At 38.1% G+C, this 24,740-nt stretch overlaps 1 protein-coding gene across 1 annotated transcript in view; it reads left to right on the forward strand.

Moving 5' to 3' along the window:
• Positions 1–24,740, forward strand: part of fras1 (Fraser extracellular matrix complex subunit 1) — a 139,640-nt gene that overhangs the window by 72,104 nt on the left and 42,796 nt on the right. The window contains exons 21-29 of the mRNA XM_053610739.1: positions 3,600–3,755; positions 6,082–6,228; positions 6,345–6,491; positions 10,767–10,907; positions 12,344–12,484; positions 12,726–12,866; positions 14,059–14,329; positions 15,681–15,765; positions 19,557–19,877. Coding sequence (XP_053466714.1) covers positions 3,600–3,755; positions 6,082–6,228; positions 6,345–6,491; positions 10,767–10,907; positions 12,344–12,484; positions 12,726–12,866; positions 14,059–14,329; positions 15,681–15,765; positions 19,557–19,877 — 1,550 coding nt within the window. The remainder of the gene's footprint in view (positions 1–3,599; positions 3,756–6,081; positions 6,229–6,344; positions 6,492–10,766; positions 10,908–12,343; positions 12,485–12,725; positions 12,867–14,058; positions 14,330–15,680; positions 15,766–19,556; positions 19,878–24,740) is intronic.

Below are 24,740 nucleotides of genomic sequence, written 5' to 3' on the forward strand. Positions count from 1 at the left end.
AAATCATATCAGCAAGTATGGGTCATAAATGTGAATTTGGTTGTTTGAACACACGCGTTTTTTTCCGTTTTCCAACTTTAAGTTGTTTAAGAAGGAAACGGCTTGACTTCATGCATTTTGAAGAAGGAGGTATTTGTACCAGCTCTGTGGTAATTAATGGCACTTTTCCATTTCATGGTACGGCTCAACTCGACTCTGCTCGCTTTTTTGGGGGTTTTCCACTGTGGATAGTACCTGGTACCTGGTACTTTTTTAGTACCACCTCGTCGAGGTTCCAAGCGAGCTGAGCCAATACTGAATGTGAGCCACACACTGAGGGAGTAGGGAATTATCCTTAACGAGCGGTTCTGTATTGTGCCTGAATAAATGTGTGTCATTTCATACATACGTTGCGTACGGTAATATTCTATTAATAGAAAATGATGTATAATTTATCTCATTACAGATAAAATTACAACAAAGGTTTCTGTCTTAGATTTTTGCATGTCTCTTGTTACCAATTTCCAAACAGGCATTTATTGAAGTCACTCCTGTCAGGGCTGAATCTAGATTAGTCATATCGAGCACTATGTAGGTTGTAGAACGCCATTGTTTTACATCCTTAATAGGGTCCATGTTCAGTGAACAGCAAAGGCATTTGGAATACGCCCTGACCGTCTATTTGTACAGTGCTTCGATAATACAACATTATTCCTGCGTGAAGGCGAGTGGAAGATGGCACCCATGTTGTCACTAAACCGCAGTGGAAAAGCAAGCTCAGAAAAGTAAAGTGAGCCGAGTCGAGCCGTACCGTGCAGTGGAAAAGTGGCTTAACTGTCCAGTACGGCTTAGCCCGGGTTGTGAGGTAATTTAAAAAGGGGGAGGAGCCACTCGATTTGTCCCACCGTGACACATTTAATAACGCTGCACGTTTCAAGGTACCTCACGGGGACTTGAAAACTACAGATGTAACAATAACATTAAAGTTCTTTGGATGAAACAGGTATAAGTGAAGGTCTTTCCAAAGCTATTTTTATTTAGTTTAGCAAATTTCTTACAGCACTTTTGGAGCAATATTGTAAAAAGTATCATTCCTGTTCATGAAGGCTTTTTGGTATCCATGCATGATTAATAAGAAACTGAGGCACTTACATGTTTACTTTAGGCTACGTTGACTGTGCTGATAACCACAAAATTTTGTCTTGTTGAAAAAGTAGTCCCATCCCTGGAAGCAAAAATAAAATTCCACTGATTCGTAGCTTTAAAATACTTATAAATACATTTAACTGTGGAATTCATACAAAAAATATATTTTAGGTACGTTTTTGTCTGTCCCAGCAACTGCCCTTAGACTTCCATTATAGGTGAGCAAACAGGTTGTCGATTCTTTTCTCAGTACAGAGAATTTTGCTGTGGTAAGCATTCACACACACACACACACACACACACACACACACACACACACTATAGAAGCAGAAGATAAACGTCAGTGTAAAAAGCTCTGGAGAATTCCTTTAAGAGGATTAAAGCTGTTTTCGGACACTGGACAAGGACAAAAGAGATTTTCAAGGTTTCATCATGCGGTCAGTTCTGATCTCAGCTGTTAACCCATTTTAATCCATAATCCATTTTATTCATTTTAATAGAAGGAAGAAGGAATACACCCAAGATTTAAACCCACAATCATCTGGAACATGATCTTCCGGCCTCCTTTCTCTCAGATTGAGCCAATCTGTCTTTCCCAGTATATATACTTTTGTCACCTTAGGTAAAATCTGAACAGCAGCAGCAGTCTTTGGAAGAAGAGTAGATATTGTGTCTGGCGCTGTTCTGGCAGTGACTCTAAAGCTAATTAGGCGATCTAGTTGCAAGGTGACCTTGCTCGACTGGCATTATGGTAAACAACAGGAAGAGGGTGGCTGTTTAATATTTAAAAGGATGCGGTCTGAAGGGTTTATGTGCAATAAATACTTTCCTGCAGTTTTTGAATGACCTCCACTCAACCCTTTTACTCTCATCAGGGCAGAAGGACCTACTTTAACTTTTAGAAGTATAGCAATGTGGGAAAAAAATTATGCAACTGTTCCAGTTTAAATCCACTTTATTAGGAACACCTGTACACCTAAATATTTATGCAGTTATCCAATCAGCCAATCATGTGGCAACGGCACAGTGCGTAAAATCATGCACATACAGGTCAAGAGCTTTAGGTAATGTTCACATCAAACACCAGAATGGGGAAAAAGTGTGATCTCTGTGACTTTAACCATGATGACCATTTTGATGATTATGTACTGGAGTTGATGAGATATTCATAGTCTTCGCAATTATACACTGAGGAACATAGACGCAGTTTTTCGCAGATTGTTGAACCTCTGCCCATCTTTACTTCTGAGAGACTCTGCCTCTCTAAGAAACTCTTTTTATACCCAATCATGTTACTGACCTGCTGCCAATTAAGCTAATTAGTTGCAAAATGTTCCTCCAGCTGTTTCTTTTTAGTAACACTTACTTTTCCAACCTTGTGTTGCCCCGTCCCAACTTTTTGAGACGTGTTGCGGTCATCAAATTCAAAATTACCTTGTTTTTTTCTTAAAATGGTACATTTACTCAGTTTAGACATTTGATATGTTTTCTCTGTTCTACTGTGAATAACATCTGGGTTTATGAGATTTGCAAATCATTGCATTCTGTTTTTATTTATATTTTACACAGGATCCCAACGTTTTTGGAATTGGGGTTATATAACTATGTGTGTGTGTGTGTGTGTGTGTGTGTGTGTGTGTGTGTGTGCGCGCAGGATACTGTATCCTGTCTAGGAATAGTGTCTACGAATTTGGAGATGTAAGGCTGTGTTACACTGCATAACATGACATGTGGCATATTCAAATTTAGTTTATGCCGGGGAATGTCACTATTACAGTCTGTTTTGGTATATTGGGATTCTTTCATTCTTCCTTAGGCTGGCACACACCTAATCTCTCTCTCTCTCTCGCCCTCTCTCCCTCCCTTCACCCTTTCTCTCACTCTCTCTCGTTCTCTCTCTCTCTCGCATACACACACACAAACACACACACACACACACATATGCACAGTCCATGTTAGAAACACATAAATGCACAACGTTTTTTTGTCTTTTGCATCTATCTTGTACTTGTTCTCTCTCTCTCTCCCTCACACATAGACACACACAAACACACACTTATTCAACAGCTCACCTAAATTCAAATATTTCTATGTATGCTATTTCTCACACACACAGAGAGACACACACACCCACACACACATGATCCGAATCACTTTAATGCAGCCACAGTCCTGCTATCAGTGGCTGAGAACATGCCTTCTCTCCTCTTATCAGATAAGACCAGGGTTAAGGTAAAGGTAAAGAACATGATGAAAAGATCGTTTTTGTTGACTGAGCATGGTCTCTGGGCACAGTAATGGATTATTGTGTGACTGATGGTGCTGTGATTTCTCACCCTTTTTTGTTTACACATAACTTGTTCATTCAAGTTAGATTTATCCCAGTTCAAAGCTATACCCCGGTACTTGCATGGGTAAGAGAAAAAATAACAAGCAATATGTACTAATCATGCACCCATTCTTCTCCCTTGAAGAGTGTCAGGAGGGCTGTCAGCGGTGTACAGCGGATCTGCAGCTCGGCTCTGGGACTGTGTGTTTGTGGTGTAAAGGTTCCCGGATGCTGCTGCTGGGAGATCACTGTGTGCAACACTGTCCACCGGGACACTTCAAGTACCACGGAGCCTGCAAGAGTGAGTTTGGTAGATGCTTTTATCCAGAGTAAAGCAGAATCTAACCAAGCACAGAACAGAGTGGATTAAAAGCATAAAAAGAATTAAAAGCCCTGTTTGAAGGTCCAAGAGTGCCTTTCTGCATCTCTGGCGAGATTTAAACGCACGTTCGAACTTCTGTTCACTGTGCAAGCATAGAACTGTAAATTATTGCGATTACAGTGTAATAAACTAAAAGACCATGGACATAGAGAGTCTCAAACACAGAAACTCTTGTCATAGTGAGGCCAAAACCCTGAAACCCTACCATACAGAGGCCCATACAGAGAAATCCTGCCATACGGATTGCCGAACTCAGAAATTCTGACTGTAGAGAGGCCCAGACACAGAAACTCTGCCATACAAAGGCCCAAACACAGAAGCACTGGCATATACAGGCCCAAACACAGAAGCACTGGCATATAGAGGCCCAAACACAGAAGCACTGGCATATAGAGGCCCAAACACAGAAATGCTGGTTATACAGAGGCTCAAACACAGTAACCCTTGCTATGCAAAGCCCCAAACACAGAAACTCTGCTATACAGAGGCCCAAACACAGTAACTCTGGCCATGCAAAGGCCCACGAACAGAAATGCAGACCATAGTGAGGCCCAAACACAGAAACTCTGGTTATGCAAAGGCCCAAACACAGAAACTCTGGCTATGCAAAGGCCCAAACACAAAGACACTGGCATATAGAGGCCCAACTCAGAAATGCTGACTATACAGAGGCCCAAACACAGAAACCCTTGCTATGCAAAGGCCCAAACACAGAAACTCTGCTATACAGAGGCCCAAACACAGAAACCCTGGCAATGCAAAGGCACACGAACAGAAACTCTGACATACAGAGGCCCACAAACAGAAATGGAGACCATAGAGAGGCCCAAACACAGTAACCCTTGCTATGCAAAGGCCCAAACACAGAAACACTGGCATATAGAGGCCCAAACTCAGAAATTTTGGCCATACAGAGGACCATGAACAGAAATGCAGACCATAGAGTGGCCCAAACAGGAAATCCTTGGCTATATAGAGTCCCAAACAAAGAAACCATGGCCATAAAGAGACCCAAACATACAAAGGCCCAAACTCAGAAACACTGGTCATGCAGATGGCCAAACACATAACCTCTACCCATAGAGTGGCACAAACACAGAAACCCTAGCAATAGAGAGGCCTAAACACTGTAACTGAATGTAGACACATTGAACCAATGAATATAAATTGAGTAGTGAGGGAGTAGAGCATCTATCAATCTGAAAGAGATCAACGTAACATCATAATCCATCTTGGCGGTTTTTAGGCATTACACATTACCCAGTGTGAGATAAAACTGAAATATGTTGAGAGAAGTAATTGAAACAATCTATTTCTCAATCAAGATGCAGCCTTTCAATAAACAGCTGCTGCTCTGTGAAACAACATAATCACCTCGGCTGATAACCAGCACTGCTTCTTCTGCGAACAGCTGCTCTCCTCTCTAATGCACGTGTGCAAATATGACGGATTCCTGAATGAAATCGCCTTGTTGCGTGTATAACCTTGCCAAGTCTGAGGGTGTGTGCTTGGTACATGTTTTTCAAGCATCTTATAAATTTGTCCTACATTCTCTTGTGCACTGAATGAAGTTCTATAAAGAAAATCTCCAAGGTATTAGTTGCCAGGCTGCACCAGTCTCTCAGCCTTGAAAAATGCCACTGATTATCTAGGCGGACTTATGCAACTATTACACTGCACGAGGAACAGAGCAGTGTTGAGACTCCTCACAAGTATTTGTGCTCATTAGTGAAGCCGAGTGGCCCGCATCTTGCTTTACATTAACGGTTATTTATTTGGCAGATGCTTTTTATCCTAAGCAGCTAGGCAGAATTCAGCATAAGCACAGAGCTGTTAAAGGAGCTGACAGCAAATCACTCAACACTTTTTGTCAACTAGGAAGAGCCATGGCTAAACCCAAGGGTTGGTGAAACTCATGCATGCTTTAAACACTGGTCTCCAATCTCTCGGTTAATTTCCAGAAGCTTTTCCAGGTTTTTCTTTTCCAGAATAGCCAGTCACTAAACGCTTGCTGAAATCATCCTTATCACACTACAGCTGTGATGGCACAGGCTAACATTGGCATATGAACCTCCCGATGATAGGCATGATAGGGAAAACGCTGTACCCAGCAGCTTTTTCTGCAAAATTCTGAACTTATTTATCAAATCAACAGAAACTTTCATGAGACTGAGAAATACCACACCTTGCCTATAATATCTAGTGCTTATCATTCCATATTACTTTTCATGTCTGCATTTCCCAGAATGCCATGCGTCCTGTGCGGACTGTAGTGGAGAAGGACCTCTGTCTTGTAGTTCTTGTATGGCCCCTGACGTTCTTACCTCATCTGGTATGTGCACCTCTCAATGTCCCATTGGGTACTACGCTGATGAAAGCCAAGTGTGTCAAAGTAAGTGCTCCTGTGCATCTATTTATTGTTACATATTTACAGTATTGTACTGCATTTAAGCTTACTGTACTGTAATTACTGCTCTATGTGTGTGTGTGTGTGTGTGTGTTTCACAGAGTGTGACCGTCAGTGTCGGAGCTGTGAGATGGCAGGAGTGTGTATGTCCTGCAGAGACCCGGCGAAAGTTCTGCTGTTCGGCGAGTGTCAGTATGAGAGCTGTGCCCAGCAGTACTACCTCAACACCTCCACACACACCTGCAGGGGTGAGATTATAGACGCAGTACTGATGAGCATGTCCAATGTGATGACGTTGTAGTGCATTTTTAAAATGTTCAGTCAAATCCATTTACAATTTCAATTATGTGGTTTAGTTGTAATCTAAAGTACATTAAAGAGATAAAGCTATCTTGGACATGAGTGCTTATTGCTATCTTTGTATACATGAGCTCAGAGGCACCTACAATGCCTGGCTAATGGCGTTCTGATCAACAGAGAATGTAGAACCTCTGTATACAGGTCATCTGTCTTCCATCATACAATGTTATCCGTTATGTACTATAATATATATATATATATATATATATATATATATATATATATATATATATATATTATAGTAAGAGGAGATTTCTGGATGTTGGCTGGTGACTGCTGTTGGGCACATGTCGTGAAATACCACTCAGTAAAATGGACTTTCTTTGACATAAATGGTATATAAATCCATAAACGGTGTAGAATTGCTTGTATCAGGATGATTCTGTGGTGATTGCATTTGACCAATTGAACAATTTTTGCACTGTTTTTAGCTCTGTTTAGGCCCTGTTTTTAACAGGTAAACAGATTCAGGACAGCTACTTAGCGTACTGCTCGTTTGGCAGAGGAAATAGAAAAGAAAAAAAAAACCCAAATAGACAAAATATGGGATTGTGAATTTGTTACCATACCAAACTTTGTAGTGTGTAACACCAACATCGCATGAATTTTTCAGCCTGTTTCCAATTGATAATAGATTACTAAATATCAAATTTCTTAACTAGATAGTATGCAGATTAGCTAGCTCGATAAGCAGGCAAGCAAAGCAAGTAATAAATTGGTGGTGTGCACTGTTTTTAGCTCTGTTTTGGCTCTGTTTAACAGATATGTAACGTACTGCTTACTTGGCAGGGGAAACAAAACGAAAAAATATGGGAATGAGAATTTGTTACCTATAAATGCATACAACACTGTCTGATGGGAAGGCTCTATTAGACTTCCAGCAACAAATAATTCAGTACCATTGCAACTAAAGTCAATTCTGACAGTGTCATAAATTTTGATTCATCTCAGAGTTTGACTGCTGCTATAATAATCCTCTAAAAGCCAGCAATATGAGGACTGCAAAGGATGACACAGAACACAAATATAGTCATTGCAATTGTGAAAAATAAACAAAACCAATGGTAAGGAACAGGACAAAAATATGTTCTTATTTCCTCAAGCTTCTTATTACCTAACCCTAACCCCCTAACCCTAGCTCTGATCACTCTGATTGATGACATGGCATTGATGATGTAGTAATTTGTGTTGAACTGGAAGTCTGTTGTTGGTGGACTTTCGCAATATAATCTGACATGGAGAACACAGATTATCACACCATCTGTTGTCGAATTTTATCGATATCATCTCAGTGTAACAAGCAATGAGACTCTATATAATAAGAGCATATATGTCGTAGTAGTTTTAATAAAATATATAGTTTCAGTGCAAATATGAATCAAGATGTATTTTAATAGGAAATACAAGTAGTTCTTCTAGTTATTAAATAATGTAATTTTTAATAATAAGCATCAGTAGAAGTGTACATATTTTGAAAACTGTATTTCCGTATGTATTTCTTTATGTGTGTGTGTGAGAGAGAGAGAGAGAGAGAGAGAGAGAAAGCATGTCTTCCTGTGGAGCATAATGATTATTTTGCCTCCTAGATATTTTCTTCCAAATCCATATTCCACATAACAATCCAGCAACGATGGATATTTAATAAAATCCTCTCTAAAATGGCCCATTATGCCAAAATAGCCTGTGATACTCTAACTATGCTGTTAAAAAGCAGAACACACATTACAGAGCTGTTTGATTGAGCTCTTTGTTGAGTGTGTATTGAGCAAAAGAAAGTCTGCTCTGTCATTATTGGATATTACAAACTGTTTTGTAGGAAGTCTATTGTCAACATTTTCTGATCCGAGCCTTTCATGTGAGAGAGATGATTTAATGAGATTTTCGTCTGTATGGATTGTCCAGTTCAAAGTACCCTGGATGTGGTTTAGAGTAAAGAAGGAGAGAAAAAGATTAAGGTTTGTGAAGGAGGTTGAAAGAGAGTGAGGCAGTAAGAGAAACAAACGGAGAAAAAAGATTAGCATTGATTTCCTGACAACCTCCTCAGTGTTTCAGTACTTTTCTGAACATGCCCTGTTTGAAGTGTGTAACACCAACATCGCGTTATTTCTTAATCAGAATCTGCTTGGAAATTGTACAGTCGGTTGATACTGGATTAATAATAAATAGCTAATGTTTTAACTAGCTCGCATGCAGATTAGCTGGCTTGATAAGCAGCCACCTCAGGTATCATCAGATAGAACCTGATCTGAACAGATGAAATCTCTGAATACAGTCCACGCTGGTTGGAAATGTCTAGACTAGAAGACTAGAAAAAGGCAAGATGTATATATGAAGAGAGGAGGATGAGGCAGAAGATAAAATAGATTTCCCTACTAAAAAAATATACAAAGAAATAGAGGGGGTACAGGTGAAATAGATGAGAATGATTAGGAACATTTGCTCTGGATGATGTGTGTGGAGTCTTTTAGATTTGTTTAACCCTGCAGGAGGGTGAGGAAATGTGTAGCTTGAAGGAGCAACGGCTCAGTTCCAATTTCATTGGCAATGCATTTGGTTCGATTTCCATTTCTAGCCCTGGTGTTAAAAGCTTGCTGTCTGGAGGAGATGTTAGATGTGTGCCTGTCTGAATTGTTGCCTTCTTTCTTACACAAAACCAACAAACTGGCAAAGTAAAACACATCTCAAGGGAAAAAAAAGAAACGTCCTCTCACATTCAACTGCTTTTATTTCCAGCAAATCTCTTAACACGTGTAAATATTTGTATTAACATAAAAACATTATACAACTGAGACATAAACTGAACAAGTATCACAGACAGTTGAACAGAAATGGAATAATGAGTCCCTGAACACAGGGGGGGTCAATATTAAAAGTAACAGTCAGTATCTGGTGGCCTCCAGCTGCTTTAAGTACTTCAGTGCATCTCATCCTCATGGACTGCACCAGATTGGTCAGTTCTTGCTGTGAGATGTTACTCCACTCTTCCACCAAGACATTCGCCAGTTCTCGATCATGTCTGGGGGGGACACATGGTTACATGTAATTTTCCACTGCAGAGACGATCAGCTGTCCTTCCTGTCTCCCTATAGCACTGTCTTAGGCGTCTTACATTACAGACATTGCAGTTTATTGCTCTGGACACATCTGCAGTCCTCATGCCTCCCTGCAGCAGGCCTATGGCATGTTCACACAGGTGAGCAGGAACCCTAGACATCTTTCTTCTGGTGTTTTTCACAGTCAGTAGAAAGGTCTCTTTAGTGTCCTGTTATTGTAACTGTCACCTTAATTGTCTGCTGCCTGTAAACTATTAGTGTCTTAAGGACTGTTCCACAGGTGCATGTGCAATAATTGTTCATGATTCATTGAACAAGCAGGAAAAACATTGTTTAAACCCTTTCCAATAAAAATCTGTAAAGTTTATTTGGATTTTACAAAATCTCCTGAAAAAGGGACATTTCTGTTTTTGCTGAGTATATATAGTAGAACATGGGGGGTGAACTGGGAAAACCCTTCATGTGGTGAAACTGTTATGTATTTTTTTACTATATATAGTTATGAAAACTAACTGAAACTTGTCTCTGCTTTGAATTGATCTTAACCAGAAGTAAAATTCGAGCATTTAAAATTCTGTTTACCCCCAAAAGTGGAAAGAGAGAAAATTGTATATTCAAAGATTCAATTCTTCAGGCTTATGTGTATTTGGCTATAGCATGTAGCTATACAACAACTTGATCAAAGCATGAAATTCACTGTGTAAGAAAATCATACATAGCCAGCAAGGATTTGGTCATTTTTATTCCGACTGTTTTCACCACTGCATTAGTTAAAATCACTTCCTAGCAAACATGATCTTTGTAGGAAGAAAGCTCTGGCAAGCTTTAAAAGTCTATTAAAAAACGATCACATTGTTTTGGTGGTTGAAATGTGGTAGAAAAACATGATTTTGCGAAACCTTTTTATTTGGTTGTTTGCCTGAATTAAGCCACGGAGACATACAGTTTGTTTTACAAGACTACCACACAAATATCATAACCGTATTACTGTGGATCAATCCATGTTCCTCTCTTTCTCTTTATCTAACTCCCTCTTCTTCTCTGTCATTGTCTCTTTCTATTCCTCATCTCATCCTGTCTTTTTTGTCTCTGTGTGTATATCTCTCTCAGAGTGTGACTGGAGCTGTAACGCATGTCGGGGTCCTCTCCGCACTGATTGTCTGCAGTGTATGGAAGGTCACGTCCTGCAGAATGGAGTCTGCGTTCCATCATGCTCTCCAGGGTCCTACCAGGACGGGGTGAGATGCCTAAGTAAGTGGCCAACTAGATAATAAACTTTTTATGTGAATATAAATTTCACAGATTTTCTCTCTGAATACATTTTAATTTCATTCTCAGTAGTTATGGACTATAGACAGCTGAGTCTGCGCTTGTAAGTGTCACCTTCCGTGACCTCACTCAGCCAGGTTTTAATGGCAGTGCTTGATGCCAAATAGAGACTCGGCTATTTTTTGTCAGTGTGCATGATTTCATTGTATTTAATGCTGCAATGGGCACTAAGAATGTGAAACATTTGAGACAGTAATTGGAAACAGATTGAGTCATACCGGCAGTGGAACCGATCTCATGAATATGTTTCTATTGTGCTTACATGTGTGCATGGATGACATTTCAGGTTCCCCCAGGAATAAACATAATGCATACCAGAGCAAAAACTGAGCTGTCATATTAGTAAATAATTTGCTGCATGCAGCGAGGCAAGACACAAGTGTGCAAACTGGGTATGAGCTGTATTTGAGTGAATCTAAGTGATTAGATAGCTAGGGTCCAAGTACAAGCAAACAGAGTTTAAAAAAAGCCATAATTCATAATCTATGTCAAAAACAGACAAAAGTCAAAACCAGAAAGTACAAAGAAACATGCTAAAAAGAAGGCTACATTTTTTAACAGATAAGAACATCATTTTTATCTGTTTATTATCAGACTTGAATTACATGGTGCTTACACCAAGTGAACAAAACTATAACGTATTAGAACGACCGCATTTAATACAAACCCATAATTTGAATTTCAGCCAAAAGCTATGCTATTATAGCAAATTAAACAATACCTTCTGACTTCTTATCAGATCTGAGAATTCAGCACTGCTGTGGTATAAAGTAACAATAATGCTTGATTCATTGTGTTGCAATGAACAGGAACACAATAGGCTGTACATAGACAAACTAATCAAGGACTAATACAGGAGAGGTGGACACAGTCAGGTAACAAGCCAATGACAGGACAGGGGGAGAGACGAGCACATGGCTTTCATTGCTGTGGAGACCAGAATGCGAAGCAGGGAATGGTGACATTTTGCTTTGGAAATCTTTGAAGGAAATTAAGTGTTATAAAATTATAATGTTACAATAGAAGAGCAGTTGAAGTCCCCAAATAAACATTAAACATATGTGAAAAAGTCTATTACACTCTAACATGAGAGCTGATTTATTTTGTCCAACTGTCAATCACTGAAGCAATACAGTAACATTTTTCTGTGGTATTCTTTGGGTCCACGATAGCCACAAATACATGTGGTTCAGTAAGTGAATGAAGAATGTATGAGCACTTTTTTTTCTTTTTCTTTTTTTTTTTACAAATACGTGTCCATTACACATACACTGTAGAAGCAGTTGATTAGATTAGGTTGAAACAATGCTGCTGTATTCCTTTAAAATGTAAATATTTCTCATCATTTCCCCCCACAGATTGTGATGATCACTGTAAACAATGCCAAGGTCCTGGACGATGTCTTCAATGCCAACTTCCTTACGCCTCTTTGAACGGCCAGTGCGTGCTGAACTGTGGCAGCCACTACATCCTCGATCCGGCCACACAGCAATGTGTTGGTGTGTAATTCACAATTTAATGAGATTCTTAAATATTCCGTTTTAATCAACTCAAATATTTACACTGTGATGATGCAGCTGTTGTATTTAATGAGCTCAAACAAAGCATAATTATTATACTGATTAGATGCTGCAAATAATGTGCAGTGATTTTACAGTCTTTTCATTTAGGTATAAATATGCCTCATATTACAATCAAACAGAAGCTCACCTGACTTCTCTGTGCTGTCATATTTCCCAGCATGCCCTTCTAGTTGTGTGGAGTGTATGAGTGTGGGACAGTGCCGTATTTGTTCTGAGAACATGTTTGTCAAGAATGGGCTGTGCACTCCAGACTGTGGTCATGGATACTATGCTGACAAGAAGAGCAGAGAATGCCAAGGTAATACTGCACTTTAATTTATCTTGTTAAAGATTGAAAGTTCATTTGTTTGGTTAGACTGGGTGCTTAGACTTGTATATAATTATACTACAATACAGTCAGATATTGCCCCTAAACTATACCTCTGATCTCAAAAACTGGATTTTTGAATGGTTTACTCTTTGTGCGTGCCTGAGTTCTAATATATTGTTCAACTAATGTTAGTGTTGAACAAAGCTGTGGTTGTTATGGTGTTGACGTATATTCTGACAGGTTTGGCTAAATAAACCATTCCTTGATTATAGGAATCAATACTCCATCAGGGAAATCTCTTTAGGAAATCCATTAGGAAAATTCCTGATGGTTTCCATCACATAATAAATTAACTTAATAGTCTCCATCAGATTGCTATACGTCCCTTTTAGTGATATTCCTGAAGGCCCTCCCTTTTGTCAAATGCGTTCATAAAGGCTATCTGTGTGTGTGTGTGTGTGTGTGTGTGTGTGTGTGTGTGTGTGTGTATATATATATATATATATATAATTCAAAAGTATGAACATTTTGTAAGACATTCTGCTAAAAAGTGTTAGCTTCCTCTAGGTATGGAAATGTTTTTCAGTGGTTTAAAATGACACATTCAGTTGTTTTTAACTATTTAATAAGATACCCTTAAGAAATATTTGTAAAACATACATAGTATTGTCCAGTAGAATAACATTTTGGTTATAGTGTTATTTGTCTAATCTTTTAACATGGCTGACAGTTTTATTGTGAATATGTATATATAAAAAAGGTGCTATCTTGAAAAAAAGTACTGTAAAATTAATGTAACCAGAAAAGCATTAACAAAAAAAAAATTCAGTCCAAAAAAAAGTTCAGTCACAGCAATTGTTTTACTATAGTGGGAAAAAAAAGCTTTCTGGTATATCGTATAATTCATTATCAGCCCTTACACAGCCACAGCCACCCATCTTTATATCCTTACATTATATTTTTATACTTTATAAATATGTTTCCTTTTTCTGATTGTATACAATTAATTCTAGTCTATGTAAATTCTAGTTTATATCATGGACAGTCATAAAAAGCATTCCACTACACGCCGTAGTGTGTATGGTTGTGTGTGAGACAAATAAAATTTGAATTTGAATACACATTATAAACTATGGGTCCTGTTTTTAATCTCTCGCTTTATCTTTTTTCTTTTTTTAAGCAAACACTCATGCTCCATCTCTCCACATCACCGGCTCATTTCTGGTCTCTATCGGTGGAGTGACCCCTCTGGACCCTGCGCTCCTGTCAGTCAAAGATTCCGACAGCCAATCAGAGAGCCTGCAACTGCAGCTGGTACAGCCTCCAAGTAACGGCCAGCTAACAGTGCTGGAGGACGGGCGAGAGAGAGCGCTGCACAGCGACGACACATTCACCCTCTCGCAGGTGAAAAACAGAGCTGTGCGCTTCGTCCACACCGCAGCCCAAATCAAGTGAGTGGAAGTGTCATAACGGTTTGCCCATAATCCCATTAAATCATGTGTGATGTTTTAATTTTGTATTTCATTTGAATGATCATAACATGCATGTTACACACTTGACGTCTCAGCTTATATTTACGTCATTCGGCAAATGTTTTTATCCAAAACAATTTACAATTGAGCTGAGCAGATGAGAGTTAAGGTGAGAGTTAAGGGTCTTGCTCAAGGACCCAACAGTGGCAGCTTGACAGTACTGTGTGTGTAGAGTGTGTGTTATGTGCTTATGTTTATGAGGACATGTATTTAGATAGCAATATAAGACTTCTTTGAGATTTGTGGCTAGATCCCATTGAACAGTTCCTTTATGTTTGTTTTTTTTGTTTTTTTTTAAATTACTTTTTTGATTACTAAGATTAGTGTTATTGTTATATAGGGGTGGAAAATGTACATAAAAATACAATTCAACTAAAATATACTACTTCAATATACTGTACTAATGAAAGAGTATGAGTGTCACTTAATAAAAAAGGAAGAAGATAAAATATACTTGATGGGAAGTTTAAAACCGTCCACACAGACTGAGGTATTTCAAACTGAAAACTAACTAAAATTACAAATCAGTGCTTTTGTTTTTTGTTTTTTCAAAATTATCTACTGTAACACTTGCAAATTCTCAGAGTTAGGGTAAAATAAAATGCATCGGAAGCCAATCACATCACTCTTGTTCTTTTGAATTCATACACATGTCTAATAAATAACTTTTTAAAGTCATTTAAATGTATGAAGAGCATGTGAGACTGATACAGTCACTGAACTAACTGAAATGTTTTTGGTTTTTAGTAGTTGGGCAAAATAAAATAAAAAAATCAGTCAGTGTCTTTGAAGTTGATAAGAAGTATTTGAAAGGTCAAAATCAAAACAGCTGATTTTTTTCTTAATTAATTATTGATTTTCACTTAAACCCTTATAATGCATTGTTAATTCACATTGATATAGTAGTAATACAGAATTAAAACAAGTAAGACAGAATAATATCTGTGTGTGTGTGTGTGTGTGTGTGTGTGTGTGTGTGTGTGTGTGAGAGAGAGAGAGACAGAGAGACCGAGAATGTGAGAATTCATTAGCTTTAATTACTGCAATTAAACACGCACACACACACACACACACACACACACACACACACACACACACACACACTAAGGCTACATACATTTAAACGTTTCCCTTTCTTACATCTGTCATTCTATTTTATTTCTTTTTTCTTTTTTTCTCTATTTCTTTCTCAGTTCTTTAAATTCACACACACAAACACAATTAGTCTTAAAATAATATGATATTGAATCATTTATGATTTTTTTTTCAGGGCTGGCCAGTTCACTTTGAGAGCGGCGGATCCACAGCTGTTCTCTGAGCCGCAGACTGTTAATTTACAGGCTGTGTCTCGGCAGGTACTTGCCCACACACACACACACACACACACACACAAAGTACTTGGGTAAGTAATGGTGGTTTGATTGCATGCGCTCCGACAGAAATAAAATAAGCCTGTGTGTGTGTGTGTGTGTGTGTGTGTGTGTACCACTCCGATCAGGATCCTACATTGATCGAATGCATCTTAAACTTCAGTCAGAGCTGGCTATAGTAACTCACTGATATTTTGGAAAATAACAGATTCCCTCTTTCTCTGTCTGACGCCCTCCTTCCTGCCCCCTGATTACATTTCCTAAATATATCACTTGCATCTGCAGTCTCCTGAGGTCTGTCTATGCATCTGTGTGACTTTATGTAACCTCACGCTCACATACACACTTGGAGAAACTCAAGCTCTCTGAACTGGAGGCCACTGCAGGATCAGAATACTGCAACCGCACAAAATATATTACTGCCCCTTCTGAATTGATCATGTTTCAACCATCTCCAGGAGCACTGTGAATCTTTTTTATCATTTCATCTTTGCTGAGGAAGGAGGTAATGCTTATATTTGGTGAACAAGTCTTGGGGGGAGAGAGAGAGAGAGGGGGGGGGAGAGAGAGAGAGCGAGAGAGAGAATGTTGAAAAAGCCTAAGGAACACTTACTTGCCCAAATTGTTAATGTTCATTTGGCTGCTCGAGCTTTAGTTCAATTGAAAGGCTCCGTGGCATGACTGTGACATTAATTGTGCTATATTTTCTGTAAAATAGAGTGTGAAATGAAAACTGGGTAAATGCATGAAAATGAATTTATATATTTAGGTTTTCCATGCATGTATTAAGCCTTGGATAAAATTACACTGCCATTTTCAATTGAACATAGTGTATAGTGTTACACGTCATCTGTTTGTTTATATTCATCTATATGCACATATAAATTGATGGAGCAGGGATGTACACGCACGCACGCACAAACCCATTCTAATGAAAGTTTTGGCAGTTGTGTGTACGCAAATGACATCGCATACAGTCTGCTCGGGACGTATTTCGCTTCTTCAAGAGAACAGACAAAATTGACTATCAAATAAGGAATACAGAAAACAATTCAGAATTTTCACTCGATCTTTGCTCTGCACTATAAAACATGGTAGTCCCATTAAGTTATGTGAACTTATTTATTCTCTTTAAATCCAGTTGTCATGACAAGTTTTGGATATTATAACTTAAGTTTATAAGTTTTCAAAAATTAAACTTAAAGTAATCCATTGTCTTGACTTGTAAAACTTTTTGAGTTGAAACGAAGGTTATGTTCAAGTTGAGTTTACTCACGTTTTTAAAGTGAACTTTTGGATTGTCCATCTGAGATTCTAATTAGTGCTATTTCTCAAGAACAAGTGGATGAATGTTTGTACGATTTATGAGGAATTATGATTATACCCGGCAGCTGAACTGATTCGATTTTGGAATTGATCCAAACAGGGTCAAGGTCACAGCAAGGTCAAATGTCTGAAATATTTTTTCTTCTTTTTTTCTGTTTGAAGTATATTTTAAGGTCATACAAATTAATAACAAGAAGGACTAGATTTGTGGTGGAGGCATCCCTGTCAATGCCGTTGATGTCAAGTTCTCCTTGTCAGAATTTGCTCTTAGGCTATGTGAAATGTTTTTTTTTGGGGGGTTTTTTTTTTTGCCTGGAATACACATACAAACCCTTTTCTATGAGGTTAAGTAATGATAGATAGATAATCCCAAACATACATCCAAAAATGGTTGTATAGTCAGTGGCCATCTCGGCCTCAGGATTTGAACTTAACCCGTGGTCTGAGTCGAGGTGCAACATTCACAAACCTAACACGCTAGAAATCAAGAAGATCAAGATTCTCCAATGTCTCCTTAGAAATTAGAGGATTGGGCTCAGTGCTGTTATTCTCTACACCAAATATTACTTTTAGGGTGCCAATAATTTTGACACGGCATTGCTGAAAGTTCTACTTAAAAACATTTTTATGTTTGAGGAAAAAAAAATCATTAAGCTCAAAACACATATTTTTACATATTAAATGTTAAACTGTAAACTTGTAATTTTCTCCACAAACAAACCAAACATTTTAAAATGGTTTGCCGCAGATTTATTTGATATATTACATACCAGCTTCTAGCATAAATATGAACCAATTTTGTTTATAAAATGAATATAAATTACAAGTGAATATTATAATTTATACATAATTCAGACCACTTTCCACCCATAGTTACACCTTGTATGTGTGAACAATTTATACACAATTTAATTTACTATCACGCTTATCACCTGTTATATTGCAATTTATATTCATTTATGAAGTCAGTTACATAAAATCAGTTCTATTTTTCAGTCACAGCTTGGGCTATTAAGATTATTCCAATTCATTAAACATGCAAAGCAGATCTCGGCTAGTGATTAAGAACATCATTATCGTTTGAACCCCTTTTTGTTTGTTTGCAGTAAACCTTCCATCTTCCTCTTCCAAAGCTGCGCTGGATTCTTTACTTTCGCACTTTGTTCTGTTTGATAAAATCTTTTAAGGCCATTTTAATTAGCCTGTTATCTAATTTCAGTCTCTAGCTGTGAAATGTGGAATGTTTCTGGGTGGTCTTCAGCAGCTCACAGCACAAGCCAGTCAGGAAAAGAGATTAACATGCTTCTCCTTAGAGCAAAACCCCATGATCTTTCCCCTTCTTGTTCTCCTTCCATCCCATAATACATAATGCTAAAGGACCGTAATATCAGAGATGGGAAGTAACACAGTACAGTTATCTCTACTTGAGTTTTTTATTCAATACATTTCAAAAGAAAAACTTTTACTTTCTGCTCATTACATTTTAAGTACTGTGTCACTACTCTTTTCTTTAAAAGTCCTAAGCTGACTTTTTTAACATTAGACAAGATCTAAACTCGAAACAAAGCTAAAGTTTAACAGACATGACAGCAAGAAAGAAAACTAATACTCATCATTATAATCTATCTACTGCCACGTACACTTGTATTAGAAAACAGCTAGATTGGGTCATCAGTGTTATCATCATGCTAGCTAACGTTTGAGATTAGCAATAAAGCTCTTGTTAGTTAGCCTTTCACTTTCCCTGCTTCCTTGGGGAAAAGACGCTGATTTATCATCAGTAACGAAAGTCAGTTATTTTCACATTTTGAGTACATTTTGAAGCTGTGTGAAGCTTTAACACAACTTTAGCACAGTGTTCATTTCAAAGCGTAACTGTACTTCTACTTGAGTTAAAGAATTTGTACTGCAAAATTTTTTTAAAGATATCGTGAATAAAGGAAATCGAATATTTCTCATTATGTGATTATTATATAACAGGCTTGAAACTGATTTATTTCCTTTTAGAAATAAATGCGCTATAGAATGTGCTATAAAATAGAATAAGATATTTTTAAAGCATGAAATGACTTAAATGTTTAGAAATAGGATTGATAGTCATTTAAAAATGATCTAATAAAAAGAAATATTGATTGAATTTGCTTATATTCAAGATGTTCATACTTGCTAAGATTTTTTGCATTTATGCAGTGTGCTAACATTTATGTAGTGTGGGTGCTTTTAATACTTCTGGGTAATATCATGCTAGTTAACGGCAACTCAGCTGAAGCAAATGCACATTTGAGTCCGACCCTTTGAATAGGTGCTGGAAAATTTTGTCACATAGTTAATCTTCTAAATCTGTCATTGTGTTATAATAACTATTCTCATTGCTTCGTTTTGAAAGCGTTTGTTCACATGTTCTCCTAAAATGATTTTAAAATGAACTTAATTTCTTTCCTCTCCCACAGCCACCTGTAGTGTTAACCAACCAACCCATTTACATTGAGCCCGGTGAAACATTCGTCCTTACTAGGTCTGTTCTTCATATTGAGGACTATGACAACCCTCAAGACGTACTTTTAATGGTTCTGGAGCCTCCCCAACATGGCCGCCTGACTCGAGTCCACGGAGATGGGCAGGTGTCGCGTTTTAAACTGGAAGAGCTGGTGCGTGAACAACTCCAGTACATTCACGATGGCAGCAGTGGAGAGCAGGACAGACTTCTTCTGCAGATCAACGATGGACACAGCTACCAAAATGTCCTCGTCCATGTCAACATTGCTCAGAGGGTAAGCAATGGTTATCAATCTGTAGGATTATGACATGGAGTACTTGATTTTGTAGGCAAATTTTTTATAAAATACAGTGGGCTGTTGGTTGTTTTTTTGACTGCTGAATTTGCTAAAATTCAGAAAATCTTTCAGTATTGCATAGGTACACCTCATGCTAGAGACACTATGGAGCAGCTTTTTGATATGCTCAGTTTTGTTCCAACCACAAAAAAATCATATGGATAAAACGCTATTAAAATTATTTTAAAGAAGTGCCAACATTTACAGTTTAGACAAAATGCAAATACACACGGGAAAGCCAGTTCATTGAGGGTGAATGGATGTGGGATGTGAAAGAGTTTTTCTCTGACTTTCTATGACCGTGAATTCAGTTTGGGTGGGGCTGTTAACTCTGGTCAGTAAAGGAGCAGGGTAGAACGTGGTGCTTATCTTTTTTGCTGTTAGCATACAGCCATCTTGTCTACCAACATACAATAGGGTTTTTGTGATAAAAGCCTGTTTTTTTCTCTCTGCCTGCTAGGATTTTCTTTGTTAGATGAAACGTATTCAAAACTTTCTAAAAAATATAACACTTACCCCATGTTCAAGCTGTTAGTTTCCCAGGGTGGAGTCTGTAATAAAGTGTCTGCTCTATGATAAAAATCTTATATCCAGATGCCCTTAAATTAACACAACACAGGCAAAAAATATATATATTTTTTTAACACATGGAAAGGTAATACTAATATAATATGGACATAATAAGAGAAAACTACAATGAAATTGAGGCATATGAGAATATAAGGTAGTAAAATACATGCTACACTTACATACTATACATGCTATACATGCTATGTAAATACTGCTATGTAAATAGAGCTGCAAGAACTAATCGATAAAATTGATAATAATCGATTATGAAAATCATTGTCAACGAATCTCATTATTGACTAGTTGGTCTGCTAACGGCACGGGACATGTTTACTCATTGTGTTACTTCTGTTCCGAAAACACGCACCAGAGAGTACAGACCAAAGTTGTGTCCCAAATTGAATACTATACACTTGCACTATACGCTCTGCCATCTAGTCTATGAATTTTAGAAGGGTAGTATCGTCTCAAATGGAACATGAGCAGTTTTTTACTATCCGGAAGTATAAGCCAGACGATGGCACATGACGTCTATGCTAGCTTTAGCAGAATACTCAGAGTCAAAGTTTCCTTTTATGTCCAACATGCCTCAGTCATCATCAGTGACAGCAGAAAATAGTGTGCAAGTTCCAAGTCCTCAAGGCAGGGAAGCATTTTATATTAAATGTAGTGTAGAAGATTGTAACCTGCAAACCTTACAAAGTGGCGCTTGTGTAGCGTGGAAGCACGACAGTGATGAATGAGCACAAACTCATGTTTATATCCAACATGCTCCACTGTTCAAGGGGTTGGGGAAACTGGTGCGAGTTGCTTAAGAGGTTCAGTTATAATCAAGTTTATTGTCATTATATTATTTGCGCGCTTGCAGTGTAACTTCTGTCGTTTATTATAACTGGAGCAATCTGCAAGTGATCTATTAGTAACGAGGCTGCGTTGCTCCTCACTCACAATGAACATGCGGTGATAAACAGTCGGAGTGCAAGTAAGATCTGTGTAGATGTGTAACAGAAACCATAAGGTGCAGTGGAAGTGAGATTTTATTATTAATTTAGGACTGTAGTATAATTATCAGTGTTTTTTTTTGGTGCATCCATGAAAAATAATTTAAATGTAACTAACAACTTGTAAGATAAGAATAAACAGTTACATATTTATGTATTTACATTTGTATAACGTTAGTCCAACTGAAAAGTTGTCAAGAGTACACAGTAGATCATGTCACAGCTTAAGTCGTCCTCGAATGACATGTTTGGCAGAGCCCTTACACACACACACACACACACACACAATGCTATCATCATATCTCACTCATTCAGATGCTGTCAGCTTCCGGAACAAGACCAGACACGTGTCGCCCTCAGCCCCGCTGATGTCTAGACTGATAGGAGTGTTTCCCACTTTGGTCATGGTCCAACCACCACTGTCTCCTCTTGTCTTTCTTTTCATCCCTTCAGGCTCTAGTGCCTTTCTCCTCACACTCACTCATGGATCTCCTTTGTATTTATCACATTGCCTCTCACCATATTTCAGCTACATAAAAAAAGACTTTCTTAGGTTTTTATTCCTGATGCATGGAATTACACAATGAAGCTTTGGACTCGGTAAATGAAATCGTGAGACGCTGTGAGAGACACCAGCCATAAAATAACAATGGGCCAGCAGTTAGCTGACTGATTGCAGCTTCAGCTCAGGATGCGAAGGATTTTACTCCTGGAACAAGAGCAGGTAGTCATTCAGTTTGTTCACAATGAATGGGGGGAGGAAAAAGAAAGAAAAGGTGGAATGCTTTCATTTAAAAGCAATTAAAAAGTGAAAAGCTTTTGGACTTTCTGAAGCAAAGCAGGGTGTTTTGTTGGCTGGTAGTGGTGATTAATCCCTGATTAAGGCCATGAAGGTCCTGGAAATCCCCTTGAAAAAGTTCAACTCTATTGATGTGGTCTGTTTCTGCTAACTTAAACACGTCATTAAGTCTATTCCCCAAACCAACCCCACCCCCCAACCCCATTTTCTATCTAATTTGGAGGAAAATGAGCGCACAGATGCCCACAGGTGTGATTGACCAGGCTGTCCCGCCCTCCAATTTTGCTCCCCAGGCTCCCAGCCACAGATAGCTGTGTCTTTATTGGGATTCAAACTTGTGAACTCCTGATTATAGGGCAAATTCATTTTCACACTCTCATCCAAGGGATTCTACACTACATTTGGTGAAGTAAGACTGCTGTTTTCACACCTGGGAGCTGTGCTGAGAACCATTCCGTGCTCCTCTTGGAAACAGTGGTCTGGGGCATGCTTCAACCAAACCATGACATGATCCAGATATACAGTGTGTTTCAAATGTCTCCATACATAGAGGAAATTAATACCTTTTAGCAAAATGTCTTCCAAAATTTTTCATACTTAGTTTATAGTGTGTGTGTGTATATATATATATATATATATATATATATATATATATATATACACATATACATATATATATATATATATATATATATATATATATATATATATATATACACATACATATGTATGCATATATTGAAATTAAAATCATTCTCATGGCTGGATCAGGAAGCTGTTGCAAGGTTATGATGGACTTTAATAGGAAACATGGCCAGCACATCACACACGACACTGCTGCCAAACTTATTAACAAATTCGAAAAGACTGGACGTGTTACGGACGGACGAACTGAGAAGTGGACGTCCACAAACGTCCACTGACAAAGGCACAATACATACATAGTCCCCTATGTACAGAGACTTTTGGGACACCCTGTAGTGTTGAAGCTGTCCTCTCTCAGCACTGCATGCCGATTGATCTGATTGGTTCAATTTGTCATATTACCTCCTGTTTCGAGTTTTGTGATAGAGGGGAAAGGGTTGTTATGGATATGGTGTACTTTAGTGATGTATAAAACTAGACTTCATAGCCCAGGAACACTGTCATTAGCTCACATTTGTGATGTAAGAGCTTGCACTGAGAGCATCATGAAAAATGCACATCTCATGCTGTCCTGCATGGATGAAACTCTTCTTATACTGTATGTTTGCAGGTGTTCCTGCACAGTGACATGTCATGCAACCGAAAAGCACTGTTCTTCACCACTTGACTGTTAGCAACTAATGAAAATAATTGAAAACAGAACCTAGTGCCCACCATTTTGATCCACGGTTCGGAAGGAGTTCGTTTAGTTGAAAGCAAATACGTGATTATAAGCCCCGCCCTCACACAAGCCCAGAATCCGCCCTGGTGCGAACTCAAATATTTGGGCAAAATGTGAAATACTATTGACTTCTCTGATACTCTATTCGCCATTGGTTTCCCCTGACATTTTGTGCCACACTAATTCCTGAACTTTAATTATAATGCCAAGCTTTATATTCAACTTGAAATTGTATGGTTTGAGCTATACACCAAATTCTACCTTCTCAGTTCCTCACTACCATGTTATGAAAAGATCATCACAATGGTAGAAAGAACGCACACCATCTCATCACACCTGAGCCACTGTGAATGCTGCAGATCTTCCTGAGCGTAGTTATGTTAGAAGTGTTGCCAAGGTATTCCCCCTGAGCTTTCATCTCACCATCCTTCTGTGCTTTTGATGATCTTCTAAGCAACTGATGATATATGAAAAGAGATGCTTGATGCTCCTAAGGTGCTCATAAGACAGACACGGACTGGAATCTAAGGGATGTCTCACTTGTCTTATCAGGATGTGGTGGAAGTGAGATATGATGGAAGGATTTCTTCTTTTATAATGAGTTTAGATTATTTGGCTTAATCTCTCTCACACATTTATGTGGTATAACCCTCCTACTTTGAAATCCCACAACTGTCCTCTTTTAAATCTCAACTCCATTCTTTCTTAATTTTCGCCTCTTTTTTTACAACCTGTTTTTTTTATGCAAAGTGTAAAGTGACCTTGTGGGAAAAGAATGTACTACAAAAATCAAAGTAAATCATTCATTCATGCAATTCCTTAATGTTCTGTTTGGTAAAATTGACTTTACTTCATGGTTCAGAGGTTTTAAATGCTGTTTTCTTTCTTTTGACCAGTAGACTGGAAATAAAAACATTTAAGCTTCAACCCTCCAACATTTCAAAGTGCAAATTTTAGAAAGCTGATAATATCCTTAATGACTATAAAACAATATCAACACAAAAAATAATCAAATATTTAATGGGTCATATGTTATAAGCAATCACAGAACATGAGGTTAATCC

This window comes from Ictalurus furcatus, chromosome 22 (genome assembly GCF_023375685.1).
Source record: "Ictalurus furcatus strain D&B chromosome 22, Billie_1.0, whole genome shotgun sequence".
Classification (NCBI taxonomy): Eukaryota; Metazoa; Chordata; class Actinopteri; order Siluriformes; family Ictaluridae; genus Ictalurus; species Ictalurus furcatus.